This window comes from Eucyclogobius newberryi, unplaced genomic scaffold (genome assembly GCF_026437365.1).
Source record: "Eucyclogobius newberryi isolate DKJ021-1_F unplaced genomic scaffold, fEucNew1.0.hap1 SCAF_8, whole genome shotgun sequence".
NCBI classification, from domain to species: Eukaryota; Metazoa; Chordata; class Actinopteri; order Gobiiformes; family Gobiidae; genus Eucyclogobius; species Eucyclogobius newberryi.
In genome coordinates this window covers 36470460-36492581 of record NW_027316500.1, presented here as the reverse complement: position 1 = coordinate 36492581, position 22122 = coordinate 36470460, and the positions used below count along the sequence as shown (strand labels likewise).

General features: G+C 54.8%; 2 protein-coding genes across 3 annotated transcripts in view; both read right to left on the bottom strand.

The window, feature by feature from the left end:
* The window catches only part of LOC140350835 (cystatin-F-like), a gene marked incomplete at its 3' end in the record, with an annotated part of 240847 nt that extends 233325 nt beyond the window's left edge, over positions 1-7522 (bottom strand). Inside the window, exons 1-4 of the mRNA XM_072436352.1 lie at positions 7489-7522; positions 3045-3328; positions 1624-1743; positions 1154-1280 (exon numbers count right to left, since the gene is read on the bottom strand). Of these exons, the coding sequence (XP_072292453.1) occupies positions 1154-1280; positions 1624-1743; positions 3045-3328; positions 7489-7522 (565 nt within the window). The remainder of the gene's footprint in view (positions 1-1153; positions 1281-1623; positions 1744-3044; positions 3329-7488) is intronic.
* A 4819-nt stretch (positions 7523-12341) lies between these two features.
* Positions 12342-22122, bottom strand: part of ppp2r5d (protein phosphatase 2, regulatory subunit B', delta) — a 50838-nt gene continuing 41057 nt past the window's right edge. The window contains exons 13-17 of one of the 2 annotated variants that reach the window (XM_072436683.1): positions 21162-21263; positions 16183-16255; positions 12951-13088; positions 12699-12827; positions 12342-12644 (exon numbers count right to left, since the gene is read on the bottom strand). In XM_072436683.1, the coding sequence (XP_072292784.1) occupies positions 12636-12644; positions 12699-12827; positions 12951-13088; positions 16183-16255; positions 21162-21263 (451 nt within the window). In that variant the 3' untranslated portion in view covers positions 12342-12635. Of the gene's footprint in view, positions 12828-12950; positions 13089-16182; positions 16256-21161; positions 21264-22122 lie in introns of both variants that reach the window. The other variant, XM_072436682.1, reaches the window with a different exon arrangement.

Genomic DNA, 22122 nt, shown 5'->3' with positions numbered 1-22122 from the left:
CTTGCGACGCACATGGATTAGTCTGTTTACATCTAAATAGTGCTGCATGTGAGTGACGTAGAAGTATTTGATTGACATATTATTCTAGCCAATAAGAATAGCTTTAGAAAGAGGGGCGGGACAAAGGGCTTATTGACACAGAATCTTCTGTATTCTCGTGCGTAAGGCAGGATTTTGCGCATAACGTTTTCTGATTTTATTAGCCTTTTGGACGTGCATTTTGTTAGATATATGTATTATTATACCAATATAAAAATATATATATATATATATTTTTTTTAACCTCTATATGGGAAATTCATGGGTAAACTCATATTTACACATTTTCACATATATTGTTTTTAGCAGTTATAATGGGTATTAGTGGCCTACAAAACATCAAAATGTATGTTTTATGATCATAGAGGAGCTAAAATTGATTGTAATAAAACAGTTTGGCACAGTTGGCACATATTTGGATCACTTGAATATACTTTTTGATACAAAAAGGTCAACAGCACCAAAATGCCTGTTCCTAGAGATCTGAAACTGTACACAGTTGTTGTCAACAAGATAAACATCATGTGCAGTGAACAGCATAAACACACAATGAAGTATGTCATGCTCAGGACCATTACAAATGGACAATATTCAGGCGAGACTAAAAAAGGATGTTTTGTTTATGTTTGGGCCTCTGTAGTGTAAGTTCTGAAGCCCTGACAGTGTGACATGTGCACATCTGCAGAAACTAGAAGGTCTAAGCTTTCTAATGATGCATCACACTTGCATGTGGAACATAAGATCCTCTTTTAATAAGCAATGACATGTGGGTCCAACCATTGTGCACAGGGCCAAAATAGGTGGATGGGAACAGGTTAGACATTAAACACCGAATCAGCAGTTTCTCATTATGTTTCGCTCTAGGGAAAAAAAGCTCTGGCATGATTTCTTTGGCTGCAATACCACTGGAGGCCCCTGGGGGCGACATGCTGCTATATAAATATATATATATATATATATATATATATATATATATATATATATATATATATATATATATATATATATATATATATATATATTATAGTGTCTCGTGGAGTCAGGGTCAAATCTAAATGATCTTTAAGAAAAACTAAAAGAGGTAAAACACGCCCAGATCTTCAGCCTCTCTCACTGCTCTCTGATTGGTCGAGGCCTCTCTCACTGCTCTCTGATTGGTCAAGGTCTTTGCAGGAGAGTCTCTGTGTGACGCTGCTGTTTTTCCAGGGAATGTTCCAGACCTCCACATGACACTGAAGAACCTGAGAACAAGAGACGCTTTAGACACAGAGACCTGGTGCAGGGGCCCCTAATACTGCTGTCCGGGCCCCTAATACTGCTGTCCGGGCCCCTAATACTGCTGTCCGGGCCCCTAATACTGCTGTCCGGGCCCCTAATACTGCTGTCCGGGCCCCTAATACTGCTGTCCGGGCCCCTTATACTGCTGTCCGGGCCCCTTATACTGCTGTCCGGGCCCCTTATGCTGCTGTCCGGGCCCCTAATACTGCTGTCCGGGCCCCTAATACTGCTGTCCGGGCCCCTTATACTGCTGTCCGGGCCCCTTATACTGCTGTCCGGGCCCCTTATGCTGCTGGAGTGTCAGACCTGGTGCAGGGGCCCCGGGGCCTGGGGGCCACAGTCAAGCAGCTTCTTGGGTGGATGTCGTTTCCGGCACACGGTTCTGCAAAGATCCAAGTCCAAGATGAACCGGACGCCTCTGACCACCTGAAGAAGAGAGGCGGAGTCACTCTCCCTCTTTGCCCCTCCCTCACTGGTCGCTTAGGCCCCTCCCTCTTTGCCCCTCCCTCACCGGTCGCTTAGGCCCCTCCCTCTTTGCCCCTCCCTCACCGGTCGCTTAGGCCCCTCCCTCTTTGCCCCTCCCTCACCGGTCGCTTAGGCCCCTCCCTCTTTGCCCCTCCCTCACCGGTCGCTTAGGCCCCTCCCTCTTTGCCCCTCCCTCACTGGTCGCTTAGGCCCCTCCCTCTTTGCCCCTCCCTCACCGGTCGCTTAGGCCCCTCCCTCTTTGCCCCTCCCTCACTGGTCGCTTAGGCCCCTCCCTCTTTGCCCCTCCCTCACCGGTCGCTTAGGCCCCTCCCTCTTTGCCCCTCCCTCACTGGTCGCTTAGGCCCCTCCCTCTTTGCCCCTCCCTCACCGGTCGCTTAGGCCCCTCCCTCTTTGCCCCTCCCTCACCGGTCGCTTAGGCCCCTCCCTCTTTGCCCCTCCCTCACCGGTCGCTTAGGCCCCTCCCTCTTTGCCCCTCCCTCACCGGTCGCTTAGGCCCCTCCCTCTTTGCCCCTCCCTCACCGGTCGCTTAGGCCCCTCCCTCTTTGCCCCTCCCTCACTGGTCGCTTAGGCCCCTCCCTCTTTGCCCCTCCCTCACCGGTCGCTTAGGCCCCTCCCTCTTTGCCTCTCCCTCACTGGTCGCTTAGGCCCCTCCCTCTTTGCCCCTCCCTCACCGGTCGCTTAGGCCCCTCCCTCTTTGCCCCTCCCTCACCGGTCGCTTAGGCCCCTCCCTCTTTGCCCCTCCCTCACCGGTCGCTTAGGCCCCTCCCTCTTTGCCCCTCCCTCACTGGTCGCTTAGGCCCCTCCCTCTTTGCCCCTCCCTCACCGGTCGCTTAGGCCCCTCCCTCTTTGCCCCTCCCTCACTGGTCGCTTAGGCCCCTCCCTCTTTGCCCCTCCCTCACCGGTCGCTTAGGCCCCTCCCTCTTTGCCCCTCCCTCACTGGTCGCTTAGGCCCCTCCCTCTTTGCCCCTCCCTCACCGGTCGCTTAGGCCCCTCCCTCTTTGCCCCTCCCTCACCGGTCGCTTAGGCCCCTCCCTCTTTGCCCCTCCCTCACCGGTCGCTTAGGCCCCTCCCTCTTTGCCCCTCCCTCACCGGTCGCTTAGGCCCCTCCCTCTTTGCCCCTCCCTCACCGGTCGCTTAGGCCCCTCCCTCTTTGCCCCTCCCTCACTGGTCGCTTAGGCCCCTCCCTCTTTGCCCCTCCCTCACCGGTCGCTTAGGCCCCTCCCTCTTTGCCCCTCCCTCACCTGTTTCTGGGCTCTAACGACTCGTTGAGGTTTAAAAAGAAAGCTGTCGTCTGATTGGCTGTTGAAGGCCTCTGCAGCTGACAGCGCCACCTTCAGGACCCTGCTGTCTTCTGCGCTGACATCACAGGGGGCCCCGGGGACACAGCGCGCCCTGCAGGCTGTGGGGGCCCCGGGGCCACTGCAGGCTGTGGGGGCCCCGGGGCCACTGCAGGCTGTGGGGGCCCCGGGGCCACTGCAGGCTGTGGGGGCCCCGGGGCCACTGCAGGCTGTGGGGGCCCCGAACGCTGAGCAGATGGAAGGTCAAACACTGAATATTTAAATCTGATTCTCATGTTTTGTGTCATAATTTATATTGTTAAGTATTTGAGTCGTCAAACCAGGACTAAAGCAGGACTAAACCAGGACTAAAGCAGGTCTAAAGCAGGACTAAAGCAGGACTAAACCAGGACTAAAGCAGGACTAAACCAGGACTAAAGCAGGACTAAACCAGGACTAAAGCAGGACTAAAGCAGGACTAAACCAGGACTAAAGCAGGACTAAAGCAGGACTAAACCAGGACTAAAGCAGGACTAAAGCAGGACTAAACCAGGACTAAACCAGGACTAAAGCAGGACTAAACCAGGACTAAAGCAGGACCAAACCAGGACTAAAGCAGGACTAAACCAGGACTAAAGCAGGACTAAACCAGGACTAAACCAGGACTAAAGCAGGACTAAACCAGGACTAAAGCAGGACTAAACCAGGACTAAAGCAGGACTAAACCAGGACTAAAGCAGGACTAAAGCAGGACTAAACCAGGACTAAAGCAGGACTAAACCAGGACTAAACCAGGACTAAAGCAGGACTAAACCAGGACTAAAGCAGGACTAAACCAGGACTAAACCAGGACTAAACCAGGACTAAAGCAGGACTAAACCAGGACTAAACCAGGACTAAACCAGGACTAAAGCAGGACTAAAGCAGGACTAAACCAGGACTAAACCAGGTCTAAAGCAGGACTAAAGCAGGACTAAACCAGGACTAAAGCAGGACTAAACCAGGACTAAAGCAGGACTAAACCAGGACTAAAGCAGGACTAAACCAGGACTAAACCAGGACTAAAGCAGGACTAAACCAGGACTAAAGCAGGACTAAAGCAGGACTAAACCAGGACTAAAGCAGGACTAAAGCAGGACTAAACCAGGACTAAACCAGGTCTAAAGCAGGACTAAAGCAGGACTAAACCAGGACTAAAGCAGGACTAAACCAGGACTAAACCAGGACTAAAGCAGGACTAAACCAGGACTAAACCAGGACTAAAGCAGGACTAAACCAGGACTAAAGCAGGACCAAACCAGGACTAAAGCAGGACTAAACCAGGACTAAACCAGGTCTAAAGCAGGACTAAAGCAGGACTAAAGCAGGACTAAAGCAGGACCAAACCAGGACTAAAGCAGGACTAAACCAGGACTAAAGCAGGACTAAACCAGGACTAAAGCAGGACTAAAGCAGGACTAAACCAGGACTAAACCAGGTCTAAAGCAGGACTAAAGCAGGACTAAACCAGGACTAAAGCAGGACTAAACCAGGACTAAAGCAGGACTAAAGCAGGACTAAACCAGGACTAAAGCAGGACTAAACCAGGACTAAACCAGGACTAAAGCAGGACTAAAGCAGGACTAAACCAGGACTAAAGCAGGACTAAACCAGGACTAAAGCAGGACTAAAGCAGGACTAAACCAGGACTAAAGCAGGACTAAACCAGGACTAAACCAGGACTAAAGCAGGACTAAACCAGGACTAAACCAGGACTAAAGCAGGACTAAACCAGGACTAAACCAGGTCTAAAGCAGGACTAAAGCAGGACTAAACCAGGACTAAAGCAGGACTAAACCAGGACTAAACCAGGACTAAAGCAGGACTAAACCAGGACTAAACCAGGACTAAAGCAGGACTAAACCAGGACTAAAGCAGGACCAAACCAGGACTAAAGCAGGACTAAACCAGGACTAAAGCAGGACTAAACCAGGACTAAAGCAGGACTAAAGCAGGACTAAAGCAGGACTAAACCAGGACTAAAGCAGGACTAAACCAGGACTAAACCAGGACTAAAGCAGGACTAAACCAGGACTAAAGCAGGACTAAACCAGGACTAAACCAGGACTAAACCAGGACTAAAGCAGGACTAAACCAGGACTAAACCAGGACTAAACCAGGACTAAAGCAGGACTAAAGCAGGACTAAAGCAGGACTAAACCAGGACTAAACCAGGACTAAAGCAGGACTAAAGCAGGACTAAACCAGGACTAAAGCAGGACTAAACCAGGACTAAAGCAGGACTAAACCAGGACTAAAGCAGGACTAAACCAGGACTAAAGCAGGACTAAAGCAGGACTAAACCAGGACTAAACCAGGACTAAAGCAGGACTAAAGCAGGACTAAACCAGGACTAAAGCAGGACTAAACCAGGACTAAACCAGGACTAAAGCAGGACTAAACCAGGACTAAAGCAGGACTAAACCAGGACTAAACCAGGACTAAAGCAGGACTAAAGCAGGACTAAACCAGGACTAAACCAGGACTAAAGCAGGACCAAACCAGGACTAAAGCAGGACCAAACCAGGACTAAAGCAGGACCAAACCAGGACTAAAGCAGGACTAAACCAGGACTAAACCAGGACTAAAGCAGGACTAAACCAGGACTAAACCAGGACTAAAGCAGGACTAAACCAGGACTAAAGCAGGACTAAAGCAGGACTAAACCAGGACTAAAGCAGGACTAAACCAGGACTAAACCAGGACTAAAGCAGGACTAAACCAGGACTAAACCAGGACTAAAGCAGGACTAAACCAGGACTAAAGCAGGACTAAACCAGGACTAAAGCAGGACCAAACCAGGACTAAAGCAGGACTAAACCAGGACTAAAGCAGGACTAAACCAGGACTAAAGCAGGACTAAACCAGGACTAAAGCAGGACTAAAGCAGGACTAAACCAGGACTAAAGCAGGACTAAACCAGGACTAAACCAGGACTAAAGCAGGACTAAACCAGGACTAAAGCAGGACTAAACCAGGACTAAACCAGGACTAAACCAGGACTAAACCAGGACTAAACCAGGACTAAAGCAGGACTAAAGCAGGACTAAACCAGGACTAAAGCAGGACTAAAGCAGGACTAAACCAGGACTAAAGCAGGACTAAACCAGGACTAAAGCAGGACTAAACCAGGACTAAAGCAGGACTAAAGCAGGACTAAACCAGGACTAAACCAGGACTAAAGCAGGACTAAAGCAGGACTAAACCAGGACTAAAGCAGGACTAAAGCAGGACTAAACCAGGACTAAAGCAGGACTAAACCAGGACTAAAGCAGGACTAAACCAGGACTAAACCAGGACTAAAGCAGGACTAAAGCAGGACTAAACCAGGACTAAACCAGGACTAAAGCAGGACTAAACCAGGACTAAAGCAGGACTAAACCAGGACTAAAGCAGGACTAAAGCAGGACTAAACCAGGACTAAACCAGGACTAAAGCAGGACTAAACCAGGACTAAACCAGGACTAAAGCAGGACTAAACCAGGACTAAAGCAGGACTAAAGCAGGACTAAACCAGGACTAAAGCAGGACTAAACCAGGACTAAACCAGGACTAAAGCAGGACTAAACCAGGACTAAAGCAGGACCAAACCAGGACTAAAGCAGGACTAAACCAGGACTAAACCAGGACTAAACCAGGACTAAAGCAGGACTAAACCAGGACTAAAGCAGGACTAAAGCAGGACTAAACCAGGACTAAAGCAGGACTAAACCAGGACTAAACCAGGACTAAAGCAGGACTAAACCAGGACTAAAGCAGGACTAAACCAGGACTAAACCAGGACTAAAGCAGGTCTAAACCAGGACTAAACCAGGACTAAACCAGGACTAAAGCAGGACTAAACCAGGACTAAAGCAGGACTAAACCAGGACTAAAGCAGGACTAAACCAGGACTAAAGCAGGTCTAAACCAGGACTAAACCAGGACTAAACCAGGACTAAACCAGGACTAAAGCAGGACTAAAGCAGGACTAAAGCAGGACTAAAGCAGGTCTAAAGCAGGACTAAACCAGGACTAAACCAGGACTAAAGCAGGACTAAACCAGGACTAAAGCAGGACTAAACCAGGACTAAACCAGGACTAAAGCAGGACTAAACCAGGACTAAACCAGGACTAAACCAGGACTAAACCAGGACTAAAGCAGGACTAAAGCAGGACTAAAGCAGGACTAAAGCAGGACTAAACCAGGACTAAAGCAGGACTAAACCAGGACTAAACCAGGACTAAACCAGGACTAAAGCAGGACTAAAGCAGGTCTAAACCAGGACTAAACCAGGACTAAACCAGGACTAAACCAGGACTAAACCAGGACTAAAGCAGGACTAAAGCAGGACTAAAGCAGGACTAAAGCAGGACTTTTGAATCTTACTCAGAAACGCGGCGAGGATCAGAAGCTGCTCCATCTCTTCACTTCCTGTTCACAGCTTCAACAGGAAGTGCTCAAACGTTTCCTCTCGATATTTCTCAGACGTTGTGGCCACTTGACGACTGTGAGTCTCGCTCGGCTCCAGCGGCTGCTGCTCGGCACTTTTCTGTCTTTTCAATCTTCTTGAGGAGCAGGTTTTTCTGTTTTTTTTACCTTCAAAAGTCACAAAGAGTTCTGAGCTATTTCCACTCTCAGTGACGCCATGTCACACATCATGACCCTGACCCTGACCCTGACCCTGACCCTGACCCTGACCCTGACCCTGACCCTGATGCCATGTCACACATCATGACCCTGACCCTGACCCTGACGTCATGTCACACATCATGACCCTGACCCTGACCCTGACCCTGACACCATGTCACACATCATGACCCTGACCCTGACCCTGACCCTGACATCATGTCACACATCATGACCCTGACCCTGACCCTGATGCCATGTCACACATCATGACCCTGACCCTGACCCTGACCCTGACCCTGATGCCATGTCACACATCATGACCCTGACCCTGACCCTGACCCTGACGTCATGTCACACATCATGACCCTGACCCTGACCCTGATGCCATGTCACACATCATGACCCTGACCCTGACCCTGACCCTGATGCCATGTCACACATCATGACCCTGACCCTGACCCTGACCCTGACCCTGATGCCATGTCACACATCATGACCCTGACCCTGACCCTGACCCTGACGTCATGTCACACATCATGACCCTGACCCTGACCCTGATGCCATGTCACACATCATGACCCTGACCCTGACCCTGACCCTGATGCCATGTCACACATCATGACCATGACCCTGACCCTGACCCTGACCCTGACGTCATGTCACACATCATGACCCTGACCCTGACCCTGACCCTGACCCTGACCCTGATGCCATGTCACACATCATGACCCTGACCCTGACCCTGACGTCATGTCACACATCATGACCCTGACCCTGACCCTGACCCTGACACCATGTCACACATCATGACCCTGACCCTGACCCTGATGCCATGTCACACATCATGACCCTGACCCTGACCCTGACGTCATGTCACACATCATGACCCTGACCCTGACCCTGATGCCATGTCACACATCATGACCCTGACCCTGACCCTGACCCTGACCCTGATGCCATGTCACACATCATGACCCTGACCCTGACCCTGACCCTGACCCTGATGCCATGTCACACATCATGACCCTGACCCTGACCCTGACCCTGATGCCATGTCACACATCATGACCCTGACCCTGACCCTGACGCCATGTCACACATCATGACCCTGACCCTGACCCTGACGCCATGTCACACATCATGACCCTGACCCTGACCCTGACCCTGACGTCATGTCACACATCATGACCCTGACCCTGACGCCATGTCACACATCATGACCCTGACCCTGACCCTGACCTTGACCCTGATGCCATGTCACACATCATGACCCTGACCTTGACCCTGATGCCATGTCACACATCATGACCCTGACCCTGACCTTGACCCTGATGCCATGTCACACATCATGACCCTGACCTTGACCCTGATGCCATGTCACACATCATGACCCTGACCCTGACCCTGACCCTGATGCCATGTCACACATCATGACCCTGACCCTGACCTTGACCCTGATGCCATGTCACACATCATGACCCTGACCTTGACCCTGATGCCATGTCACACATCATGACCCTGACCCTGACCCTGACCCTGATGCCATGTCACACATCATGACCCTGACCCTGACCCTGACCTTGACCCTGATGCCATGTCACACATCATGACCCTGACCTTGACCCTGATGCCATGTCACACATCATGACCCTGACCCTGACCTTGACCCTGATGCCATGTCACACATCATGACCCTGACCTTGACCCTGATGCCATGTCACACATCATGACCCTGACCCTGACCTTGACCCTGATGCCATGTCACACATCATGACCCTGACCTTGACCCTGATGCCATGTCACACATCATGACCCTGACCCTGACCCTGACCTGCAGGTGAAGCACGGTTCTGCTGCACTGGACATGTTATGGTCAATTACATTTATTTTTGTAATGCCCGAAATCACAACAGCAGTTTCAATGTTCATAGGGTTCAATTCAGGGGTCAGTGCCTCAGGGGTCAGTACTGGGTCCAATTCTGTTTCCTCTTTACATGCTGCCGTTAGGTCACATGATCAGATGCAGATGACACTCAGTTGTATTTATCAATGAACCTGATCAAGTTCAGACATAGAGCTCGTGTGAAGGATGTAAAAACCTGGAAGTCACTGTACTGGAGGTCATTGTGCTGGAGGTCACTGTGCTGGAGGTCATTGTGCTGGAGGTCTGTGCTGGAGGTCACTGTGCTGGAGGTCATTGTGCTGGAGGTCTGTGCTGGAGGTCATTGTGCTGTGCTGGAGGCCACTGTGCTGGAGGTCACTGTGCTGGGAGGTCACTGTGCTGGAGGTCACTGTGCTGGAGGTCATTGTGCTGGGAGGTCACTGTGCTGGAGGTCATTGTGCTGGAGGTCATTGTGCTGGATGTCACTGTGCTGGAGGTCACTGTGCTGGACGTCACTGTGCTGGAGGTCATTGTGCTGGAGGTCATTGAGCTGGAGGTCACTGTGCTGGAGGTCACTGTGCTAGGGGTCACTGTGCTGGGGGTCACTGTGCTGGAGGTCATTGTGCTGGAGGTCATTGTGCTGGAGGTCATTGTGCTGGAGGTCATTGTGCTGTGCTGGAGGTCATTGTGCTGGAGGTCACTGTGCTGGAGGTCACTGTGCTGGAGGTCACTGTGCTGGAGGTCATTGTGCTGGAGGTCATTGTGCTGGAGGTCACTGTGCTGGAGGTCACTGTGCTGGAGGTCACTGTGCTGGAGGTCATTGTGCTGGAGGTCACTGTGCTGGAGGTCATTGTGCTGGAGGTCATTGTGCTGGAAGTCATTGTGCTGGAGGTCATTGTGCTGGAGGTCATTGTGCTGTGCTGGAGGTCATTGTGCTGGAGGTCATTGTGCTGGAGGTCACTGTGCTGGAGGTCACTGTGCTGGAGGTCATTGTGCTGGAGGTCATTGTGCTGTGCTGGAGGTCACTGTGCTGGAGGTCACTGTGCTGGAGGTCATTGTGCTGGAGGTCTGTGCTGGAGGTCTGTGCTGGAGGTCTGTGCTGGAGGTCATTGTGCTGGAGGTCACTGTGCTGGAGGTCACTGTGCTGGAGGTCACTGTGCTGGAGGTCACTGTGCTGGAGGTCACTGTGCTGGAGGTCACTGTGCTGGAGGTCATTGTGCTGGAGGTCACTGTGCTGGAGGTCATTGTGCTGGAGGTCATTGTGCTGGAAGTCATTGTGCTGGAGGTCATTGTGCTGGAGGTCATTGTGCTGTGCTGGAGGTCATTGTGCTGGAGGTCATTGTGCTGGAGGTCACTGTGCTGGAGGTCACTGTGCTGGAGGTCACTGTGCTGGAGGTCATTGTGCTGGAGGTCATTGTGCTGTGCTGGAGGTCACTGTGCTGGAGGTCACTGTGCTGGAGGTCATTGTGCTGGAGGTCTGTGCTGGAGGTCTGTGCTGGAGGTCTGTGCTGGAGGTCATTGTGCTGGAGGTCACTGTGCTGGAGGTCACTGTGCTGGAGGTCATTGTGCTGGAGGTCATTGTGCTGGAGGTCACTGTGCTGGAGGTCACTGTGCTGGAGGTCACTGTGCTGGAGGTCACTGTGCTGGAGGTCATTGTGCTGGAGGTCATTGTGCTGGAGGTCACTGTGCTGGAGGTCATTGTGCTGGAGGTCACTGTGCTGGAGGTCATTGTGCTGGAGGTCATGGTGCTGGAGGTCATTGTGCTGGAGGTCATTGAAGTAAACTGACATGGTCATTCTAAACCCAGTTTAGAATCAAATTTAAACTCCTCCTCCTGATTTACAAAGCCAAAAATGACATGGCCCCTCCCACCTCAAAGATGCTCTAGAACCATCTCATCCAATCAGAGCTCTTCACTCTCAACATGCTGGCCTTCTGGTGGTGCCAAGAGTCTCTAAAAGCACAGTAGGAGGTAGAGCCTTCTGGTGGTGCCAAGAGTCTCTAAAAGCACAGTAGGAGGTAGAGCCTTCTGGTGGTGCCAAGAGTCTCTAAAAGCACAGTAGGAGGTAGAGCCTCCTGGTGGTGCCAAGAGTCTCTAAAAGCACAATAGGAGGTAGAGCCTTCTGGTGGTGCCAAGAGTCTCTAAAAGCACAGTAGGAGGTAGAACCTTCTGGTGGTGCCAAGAGTCTCTAAAAGCACAGTAGGAGGTAGAGCCTTCTGGTGGTGCCAAGAGTCTCTAAAAGCACAGTAGGAGGTAGAGCCTTCTGGTGGTGCCAAGAGTCTCTAAAAGCACAGTAGGAGGTAGAGCCTCCTGGTGGTGCCAAGAGTCTCTAAAAGCACAATAGGAGGTAGAGCCTTCTGGTGGTGCCAAGAGTCTCTAAAAGCACAGTAGGAGGTAGAGCCTTCTGGTGGTGCCAAGAGTCTCTAAAAGCACAGTAGGAGGTAGAGCTCCTGTCCATGTTAAAGAGGCGACACAGTCTCTTCATTTAAGTCCAGGCTTCAAACGTTCCTCTTTGAAATGACTTATGGTCAGACCAGTTATAACAGAAATATAAACCCACAGCTTCAGCTCCGCTGCCCTAGCAGCAACTGTGCGGGGGGAAGTATGACAGCGTGAGCATATTGTTGATGATATGGTTCTATAGCATCTTTGAGGTGAGATGGGGCCATGTCGATATCGGTCCTGGTATCGTTCATGTACATTCTTAATAAATAATGAATAAAAACATTTGAGACAATCTGTTTTTATTGATGAAACGTTTGGTCCAATTTAAGCTGGAATGAAACAATGTCCCGCCTTCTCTCAGTCCTGCGTTCTGATTGGTCGAATACATTCAGAGTGTCTGTGCTGACGCATGATTGGCTGCTGCAGTGGAGGGGGCGTGGTTAGGGATGGGCATGGAGCAGTGTTAGTATAACTGTCTCTGATTGGCTGTCGAGGATCAAAGTGCTTCCCGGAGGATCAGAGCGCCTCCCGGAGGATCAGAGCGCCTCCCGGAGGATCAGAGCGCCTCCCGGAGGATCAGAGCGCCTCCATCAGAGCGCCTCCCGGAGGATCAGAGCGCCTCCCGGAGGATCAGAGCGCCTCCTGGTTGGCTGTGAGGTACTCTTCGGCTCGTTTGTGGGCCTCCAGAGCTTTGATGGTGTAAACGTCTTGAGGCAGCTCAGACTTCCGCCTCGTCAGGGCCTTTTCTTTCCTCAGGTCCTTCACGCCCTGAAACACAGCGGCCAATCAGAGAAGAGAGATGTTTCCACTGACCAATCACAGCAGGTCTATGTGTTACAAGTGTCTGAAATGTGAAGGTGCGGGGTCACGTCAGGAGGCGGGGCCACATACCTGCGAGGCCTCTGTTTCCACAGTCTTCTTCAGCAGCTGGATGTCTTCTGTGGTCGGTGTCTCCGTCTCCATCACATTGTCCCCCAAACGGAGCTGATGGTCCTGAAGTCCAGGACGCAGAGGCTGCACTTTCTGGCTCTGGACACAAAGTCCGGTCACTCAGAGGAAGAGGTGCAGTTCCTCATTCGTGAGTTCTGGGTGAGTTCTGGGTGAGTTCTGGGTGAGTTCTGGGTGAGTTCTGGGTGAGTTTTGGGTGAGTTTTGGGTGAGTTCTGGGTGAGTTCTGGGTGAGTTCTGGGTGAGTTCTGGGTGAGTTCTGGGTGAGTTCTGGGTGAGTTCTGGGTGAGTTCTGGGTGTGGGTGAGTTTTGGGTGAGTTTTGGGTGAGTTTTGGGTGAGTTCTGGGTGAGTTCTGGGTGAGTTTTGGGTGAGTTTTGGGTGAGTTTTGGGTGAGTTCTGTGTGAGTTTTGGGTGAGTTCTGTGTGAGTTCTGGGTGAGTTCTGGGTGAGTTCTGGGTGAGTTTTGGGTGAGTTTTGGGTGAGTTTTGGGTGAGTTTTGGGTGAGTTTTGGGTGAGTTCTGGGTGAGTTCTGGGTGAGTTCTGGGTGAGTTCTGGGTGAGTTCTGGGTGAGTTCTGGGTGAGTTCTGGGTGAGTTCTGGGTGAGTTCTGGGTGAGTTCTGGGTGAGTTCTGGGTGAGTTCTGTGTGAGTTCTGGGTGAGTTCTGGGTGAGTTCTGTGTGAGTTCTGGGTGAGTTCTGGGTGAGTTCTGGGTGAGTTCTGGGTGAGTTTTGGGTGAGTTTTGGGTGAGTTCTGGGTGAGTTCTGGGTGAGTTCTGGGTGAGTTCTGTGTGAGTTCTGGGTGAGTTCTGGGTGAGTTCTGTGTGAGTTCTGGGTGAGTTCTGGGTGAGTTCTGGGTGAGTTTTGGGTGAGTTCTGGGTGAGTTCTGGGTGAGTTCTGGGTGAGTTTTGGGTGAGTTTTGGGTGAGTTTTGGGTGAGTTTTGGGTGAGTTTTGGGTGAGTTCTGGGTGAGTTCTGGGTGAGTTCTGGGTGAGTTCTGGGTGAGTTCTGGGTGAGTTCTGGGTGAGTTCTGGGTGAGTTTTGGGTGAGTTCTGGGTGAGTTCTGGGTGAGTTTTGGGTGAGTTCTGGGTGAGTTCTGGGTGAGTTCTGGGTGAGTTCTGGGTGTGGGTGAGTTTTGGGTGAGTTTTGGGTGAGTTCTGGGTGAGTTCTGGGTGAGTTTTGGGTGAGTTTTGGGTGAGTTCTGGGTGAGTTCTGGGTGAGTTCTGGGTGAGTTCTGGGTGAGTTCTGGGTGAGTTTTGGGTGAGTTCTGGGTGAGTTCTGGGTGAGTTCTGGGTGAGTTCTGGGTGAGTTCTGGGTGAGTTCTGGGTGTGGGTGAGTTTTGGGTGAGTTTTGGGTGAGTTTTGGGTGAGTTCTGGGTGAGTTCTGGGTGAGTTTTGGGTGAGTTTTGGGTGAGTTTTGGGTGAGTTCTGTGTGAGTTTTGGGTGAGTTCTGTGTGAGTTCTGGGTGAGTTCTGGGTGAGTTCTGGGTGAGTTTTGGGTGAGTTTTGGGTGAGTTTTGGGTGAGTTTTGGGTGAGTTTTGGGTGAGTTCTGGGTGAGTTCTGGGTGAGTTCTGGGTGAGTTCTGGGTGAGTTCTGGGTGAGTTCTGGGTGAGTTTTGGGTGAGTTTTGGGTGAGTTCTGGGTGAGTTCTGGGTGAGTTCTGGGTGAGTTCTGTGTGAGTTCTGGGTGAGTTCTGGGTGAGTTCTGTGTGAGTTCTGGGTGAGTTCTGGGTGAGTTCTGGGTGAGTTCTGGGTGAGTTCTGGGTGAGTTTTGGGTGAGTTTTGGGTGAGTTCTGGGTGAGTTCTGGGTGAGTTCTGGGTGAGTTCTGTGTGAGTTCTGGGTGAGTTCTGGGTGAGTTCTGTGTGAGTTCTGGGTGAGTTCTGGGTGAGTTCTGGGTGAGTTTTGGGTGAGTTCTGGGTGAGTTCTGGGTGAGTTCTGGGTGAGTTTTGGGTGAGTTTTGGGTGAGTTTTGGGTGAGTTTTGGGTGAGTTTTGGGTGAGTTCTGGGTGAGTTCTGGGTGAGTTCTGGGTGTGGGTGAGTTCTGGGTGAGTTCTGGGTGAGTTCTGGGTGAGTTTTGGGTGAGTTTTGGGTGAGTTCTGGGTGAGTTCTGGGTGAGTTCTGGGTGAGTTTTGGGTGAGTTCTGGGTGAGTTCTGGGTGTGGGTGAGTTTTGGGTGAGTTTTGGGTGAGTTCTGGGTGAGTTCTGGGTGAGTTTTGGGTGAGTTTTGGGTGAGTTCTGGGTGAGTTCTGGGTGAGTTCTGGGTGAGTTCTGGGTGAGTTCTGGGTGAATTCTGGGTGAGTTTTGGGTGAGTTCTGGGTGAGTTCTGGGTGAGTTCTGGGTGAGTTCTGGGTGAGTTTTGGGTGAGTTTTGGGTGAGTTCTGGGTGAGTTCTGGGTGAGTTCTGGGTGAGTTCTGGGTGAGTTCTGGGTGAGTTCTGGGTGAGTTTTGGGTGAGTTCTGGGTGAGTTTTGGGTGAGTTTTGGGTGAGTTCTGTGTGAGTTCTGGGTGAGTTCTGGGTGAGTTCTGGGTGAGTTCTGGGTGAGTTCTGGGTGAGTTCTGGGTGAGTTTTGGGTGAGTTTTGGGTGAGTTTTGGGTGAGTTCTGGGTGAGTTCTGGGTGAGTTTTGGGTGAGTTTTGGGTGAGTTCTGGGTGAGTTCTGGGTGAGTTCTGGGTGAGTTCTGGGTGAGTTCTGGGTGAGTTTTGGGTGAGTTTTGGGTGAGTTTTGGGTGAGTTCTGGGTGAGTTCTGGGTGAGTTTTGGGTGAGTTCTGGGTGAGTTCTGGGTGAGTTCTGGGTGAGTTCTGGGTGAGTTCTGGGTGAGTTTTGGGTGAGTTTTGGGTGAGTTTTGGGTGAGTTTTGGGTGAGTTTTGGGTGAGTTCTGGGTGAGTTCTGGGTGAGTTCTGGGTGAGTTCTGGGTGAGTTCTGGGTGAGTTCTGGGTGAGTTCTGGGTGAGTTCTGGGTGAGTTCTGGGTGAGTTCTGGGTGAGTTCTGGGTGAGTTCTGGGTGAGTTCTGGGTGAGTTCTGGGTGAGTTCTGGGTGAGTTTTGGGTGAGTTCTGGGTGAGTTCTGGGTGAGTTCTGGGTGAGTTTTGGGTGAGTTCTGGGTGAGTTTTGGGTGAGTTTTGGGTGAGTTCTGGGTGAGTTTTGGGTGAGTTCTGGGTGAGTTCTGGGTGAAAGTAAACGTGTTTTTCACCTGTGGGTTTTGTTGGGCCAGATCCTGGATCCTGGTCCACACTTCGTCTCTCTCCTTCAGTTTGTATTTTTCCCTGAAACATTTGAATCAAACATTAGCTTCAGTTCACCACACGGGGGCGCTGCACCAGTGCGTTTGACCTCAGGGTGACACGGGGGCGCTGCACCAGTGCGTTTGACCTCAGGGTGACACGGGGGCGCTGCACCAGTGCGTTTGACCTCAGGGTCACACGGGGGCGCTGCACCAGTGCGTTTGACCTCAGGGTCACACGGGGGCGCTGCACCAGTGCGTTTGACCTCAGGGTCACACGGGGGCGCTGCACCAGTGCGTTTGACCTCAGGGTCACACGGGGGCGCTGCACCAGTGCGTTTGACCTCAGGGTCACACGGGGGCGCTGCACCAGTGCGTTTGACCTCAGGGTCACACGGGGGCGCTGCACCAGTGCGTTTGACCTCAGGGTCACACGGGGGCGCTGCACCAGTGCGTTTGACCTCAGGGTGACACGGGGGCGCTGCACCAGTGCGTTTGACCTCAGGGTGACACGGGGGCGCTGCACCAGTGCGTTTGACCTCAGGGTGACACGGGGGCGCTGCACCAGTGCGTTTGACCTCAGGGTGACACGGGGGCGCTGCACCAGTGCGTTTGACCTCAGGGTCACACGGGGGCGCTGCACCAGTGCGTTTGACCTCAGGGTGACACGGGGGCGCTGCACCAGTGCGTTTGACCTCAGGGTCACACGGGGGCGCTGCACCAGTGCGTTTGACCTCAGGGTGACACGGGGGCGCTGCACCAGTGCGTTTGACCTCAGGGTGACACGGGGGCGCTGCACCAGTGCGTTTGACCTCAGGGTGACACGGGGGCGCTGCACCAGTGCGTTTGACCTCAGGGTGACACGGGGGCGCTGCACCAGTGCGTTTGACCTAAGGGTCACACGGGGGCGCTGCACCAGTGCGTTTGACCTCAGGGTCACACGGGGGCGCTGCACCAGTGCGTTTGACCTCAGGGTCACACGGGGGCGCTGCACCAGTGCGTTTGACCTCAGGGTCACACGGGGGCGCTGCACCAGTGCGTTTGACCTCAGGGTGACACGGGGGCGCTGCACCAGTGCGTTTGACCTCAGGGTCACACGGGGGCGCTGCACCAGTGCGTTTGACCTCAGGGTGACACGGGGGCGCTGCACCAGTGCGTTTGACCTCAGGGTCACACGGGGGCGCTGCACCAGTGCGTTTGACCTCAGGGTCACACGGGGGCGCTGCACCAGTGCGTTTGACCTCAGGGTCACACGGGGGCGCTGCACCAGTGCCTTTGACCTCAGGGTCACACGGGGGCGCTGCACCAGTGCGTTTGACCTCAGGGTCACACGGGGGCGCTGCACCAGTGCGTTTGACCTCAGGGTCACACGGGGGCGCTGCACCAGTGCGTTTGACCTCAGGGTCACACGGGGGCGCTGCACCAGTGCGTTTGACCTCAGGGTCACACGGGGGCGCTGCACCAGTGCGTTTGACCTCAGGGTCACACGGGGGCGCTGCACCAGTGCGTTTGACCTCAGGGTGACACGGGGGCGCTGCACCAGTGCGTTTGACCTCAGGGTCACACGGGGGCGCTGCACCAGTGCGTTTGACCTCAGGGTGACACGGGGGCGCTGCACCAGTGCGTTTGACCTCAGGGTCACACGGGGGCGCTGCACCAGTGCGTTTGACCTCAGGGTCACACGGGGGCGCTGCACCAGTGCGTTTGACCTCAGGGTCACACGGGGGCGCTGCACCAGTGCGTTTTACCTCAGGGTGACACGGGGGCGCTGCACCAGTGCGTTTGACCTCAGGGTGACACGGGGGCGCTGCACCAGTGCGTTTGACCTCAGGGTGACACGGGGGCGCTGCACCAGTGCGTTTGACCTCAGGGTGACACGGGGGCGCTGCACCAGTGCGTTTGACCTCAGGGTCACACGGGGGCGCTGCACCAGTGCGTTTGACCTCAGGGTGACACGGGGGCGCTGCACCAGTGCGTTTGACCTCAGGGTCACACGGGGGCGCTGCACCAGTGCGTTTGACCTCAGGGTCACACGGGGGCGCTGCACCAGTGCGTTTGACCTCAGGGTGACACGGGGGCGCTGCACCAGTGCGTTTGACCTCAGGGTCACACGGGGGCGCTGCACCAGTGCGTTTGACCTCAGGGTCACACGGGGGCGCTGCACCAGTGCGTTTGACCTCAGGGTGACACGGGGGCGCTGCACCAGTGCGTTTGACCTCAGGGTGACACGGGGGCGCTGCACCAGTGCGTTTGACCTCAGGGTCACACGGGGGCGCTGCACCAGTGCGTTTGACCTCAGGGTGACACGGGGGCGCTGCACCAGTGCGTTTGACCTCAGGGTGACACGGGGGCGCTGCACCAGTGCGTTTGACCTCAGGGTCACACGGGGGCGCTGCACCAGTGCGTTTGACCTCAGGGTCACACGGGGGCGCTGCACCAGTGCGTTTGACCTCAGGGTCACACGGGGGCGCTGCACCAGTGCGTTTGACCTCAGGGTCACACGGGGGCGCTGCACCAGTGCGTTTGACCTCAGGGTCACACGGGGGCGCTGCACCAGTGCGTTTGACCTCAGGGTCACACGGGGGCGCTGCACCAGTGCGTTTGACCTCAGGGTCACACGGGGGCGCTGCACCAGTGCGTTTGACCTCAGGGTGACACGGGGGCGCTGCACCAGTGCGTTTGACCTCAGGGTGACACGGGGGCGCTGCACCAGTGCGTTTGACCTCAGGGTCACACGGGGGCGCTGCACCAGTGCGTTTGACCTCAGGGTGACACGGGGGCGCTGCACCAGTGCGTTTGACCTCAGGGTCACACGGGGGCGCTGCACCAGTGCGTTTGACCTCAGGGTGACACGGGGGCGCTGCACCAGTGCGTTTGACCTCAGGGTGACACGGGGGCGCTGCACCAGTGCGTTTGACCTCAGGGTGACACAGGGGCGCTGCACCAGTGCGTTTGACCTCAGGGTCACACGGGGGCGCTGCACCAGTGCGTTTGACCTCAGGGTGACACGGGGGCGCTGCACCAGTGCGTTTGACCTCAGGGTCACACGGGGGCGCTGCACCAGTGCGTTTGACCTCAGGGTCACACGGGGGCGCTGCACCAGTGCGTTTGACCTCAGGGTCACACGGGGGCGCTGCACCAGTGCCTTTGACCTCAGGGTCACACGGGGGCGCTGCACCAGTGCGTTTGACCTCAGGGTGACACGGGGGCGCTGCACCAGTGCGTTTGACCTCAGGGTCACACGGGGGCGCTGCACCAGTGCGTTTGACCTCAGGGTGACACGGGGGCGCTGCACCAGTGCGTTTGACCTCAGGGTGACACGGGGGCGCTGCACCAGTGCGTTTGACCTCAGGGTCACACGGGGGCGCTGCACCAGTGCGTTTGACCTCAGGGTCACACGGGGGCGCTGCACCAGTGCGTTTGACCTCAGGGTCACACGGGGGCGCTGCACCAGTGCGTTTGACCTCAGGGTCACACGGGGGCGCTGCACCAGTGCGTTTGACCTCAGGGTCACACGGGGGCGCTGCACCAGTGCGTTTGACCTCAGGGTCACACGGGGGCGCTGCACCAGTGCGTTTGACCTCAGGGTGACACGGGGGCGCTGCACCAGTGCGTTTGACCTCAGGGTCACACGGGGGCGCTGCACCAGTGCGTTTGACCTCAGGGTCACACGGGGGCGCTGCACCAGTGCGTTTGACCTCAGGGTGACACGGGGGCGCTGCACCAGTGCGTTTGACCTCAGGGTGACACGGGGGCGCTGCACCAGTGCGTTTGACCTCAGGGTGACACGGGGGCGCTGCACCAGTGCGTTTGACCTCAGGGTGACACGGGGGCGCTGCACCAGTGCGTTTGACCTCAGGGTGACACGGGGGCGCTGCACCAGTGCGTTTGACCTCAGGGTGACACGGGGGCGCTGCACCAGTGCGTTTGACCTCAGGGTCACACGGGGGCGCTGCACCAGTGCGTTTGACCTCAGGGTCACACGGGGGCGCTGCACCAGTGCGTTTGACCTCAGGGTCACACGGGGGCGCTGCACCAGTGCGTTTGACCTCAGGGTGACACGGGGGCGCTGCACCAGTGCGTTTGACCTCAGGGTCACACGGGGGCGCTGCACCAGTGCGTTTGACCTCAGGGTGACACGGGGGCGCTGCACCAGTGCGTTTGACCTCAGGGTCACACGGGGGCGCTGCACCAGTGCGTTTGACCTCAGGGTCACACGGGGGCGCTGCACCAGTGCGTTTGACCTCAGGGTCACACGGGGGCGCTGCACCAGTGCGTTTGACCTCAGGGTGACACGGGGGCGCTGCACCAGTGCGTTTGACCTCAGGGTGACACGGGGGCGCTGCACCAGTGCGTTTGACCTCAGGGTCACACGGGGGCGCTGCACCAGTGCGTTTGACCTCAGGGTGACACGGGGGCGCTGCACCAGTGCGTTTGACCTCAGGGTGACACGGGGGCGCTGCACCAGTGCGTTTGACCTCAGGGTCACACGGGGGCGCTGCACCAGTGCGTTTGACCTCAGGGTCACACGGGGGCGCTGCACCAGTGCGTTTGAAGAAAGAACTCTCCTTTGCTCCGACGCTGGGACTAAACTTTATTTTAACACTTAAATGAGATTAAACTGCTGCATTATTCATTCACTTGATGATATTTAGACAATAGACTGATCTTTTTCATGGACAAAACACGGATTAAACAAACAAACACAGAATATCCAGATAAAATGACAATAAAACAATCAATAAAAACAAACTCTTAGATCAGAGCGTTAAAAGACATGAAATGATGTCATTTAAAGAGTCTCTGAGTTGATACGATGGAATTGACAGATCAAAATGTCCGAGAGCTCAAACGCTGAATGCCTGACCCGACACGCAGCAAACGAGCCTCACAAATGACCACAATGCAACGCTCTCTTTGAGTACAAGGACAGTAGTATTTGTACGTACGTTTGCTTCTCAGCCTTGTAGTGTTGTGTACAGTCGTCGAACAGTTTCTGGTTCATTTCCATGAAGAGTTTCAGAGCGTTGTAGATCAGACCGTGGATCGTCCTGGAACAGACAAAACAGTCAGTACCGCCCCCTACAGCGTCTGTCCCGCCCCCTACAGCGTCTGTCCCGCCCCCTACAGCGTCTGTCCCGCCCCCTACAGCGTCTGTCCCGCCCCCTACAGCGTCTGTCCCGCCCCCTACAGCGTCTGTCCCGCCCCCTACAGCGTCTGTACCGCCCCCTACAGCGTCTGTCCCGCCCCCTACAGCGTCTGTCCCGCCCCCTACAGCGTCTGTCCCGCCCCCTACAGCGTCTGTACCGCCCCCTACAGCGTCTGTCCCGCCCCCTACAGCGTCTGTCCCGCCCCCTACAGCGTCTGTCCCGCCCCCTACAGCGTCTGTCCCGCCCCCTACAGCGTCTGTACCGCCCCCTACAGCGTCTGTCCCGCCCCCTACAGCGTCTGTCCCGCCCCCTACAGCGTCTGTCCCGCCCCCTACAGCGTCTGTACCGCCCCCTACAGCGTCTGTACCGCCCCCTACAGGATGCGTCTGCCCCGCCCCTTACAGGCGGCGTCTGTACCGCCCCCTACAGGCGGCGTCTATACCGCCCCCTACAGCGTCTATACCGCCCCCTACAGCGTCTGTCCCGCCCCCTACAGCGTCTGTCCCGCCCCCTACAGCGTCTGTCCCGCCCCCTACAGCGTCTATACCGCCCCCTACAGCGTCTGTCCCGCCCCCTACAGGCGGCTTCTGTCCCGCCCCCTACAGGCGGCGTCTGTCCCGCCCCCTACAGGCGGCGTCTGTCCCGCCCCCTACAGGCGGCGTCTGTCCCGCCCCCTACAGGCGGCGCCTGTCCCGCCCCCAACAGGCGGCGCCTGTCCCGCCCCCTACAGGCGGCGTCTGTCCCGCCCCCTACAGGCAGC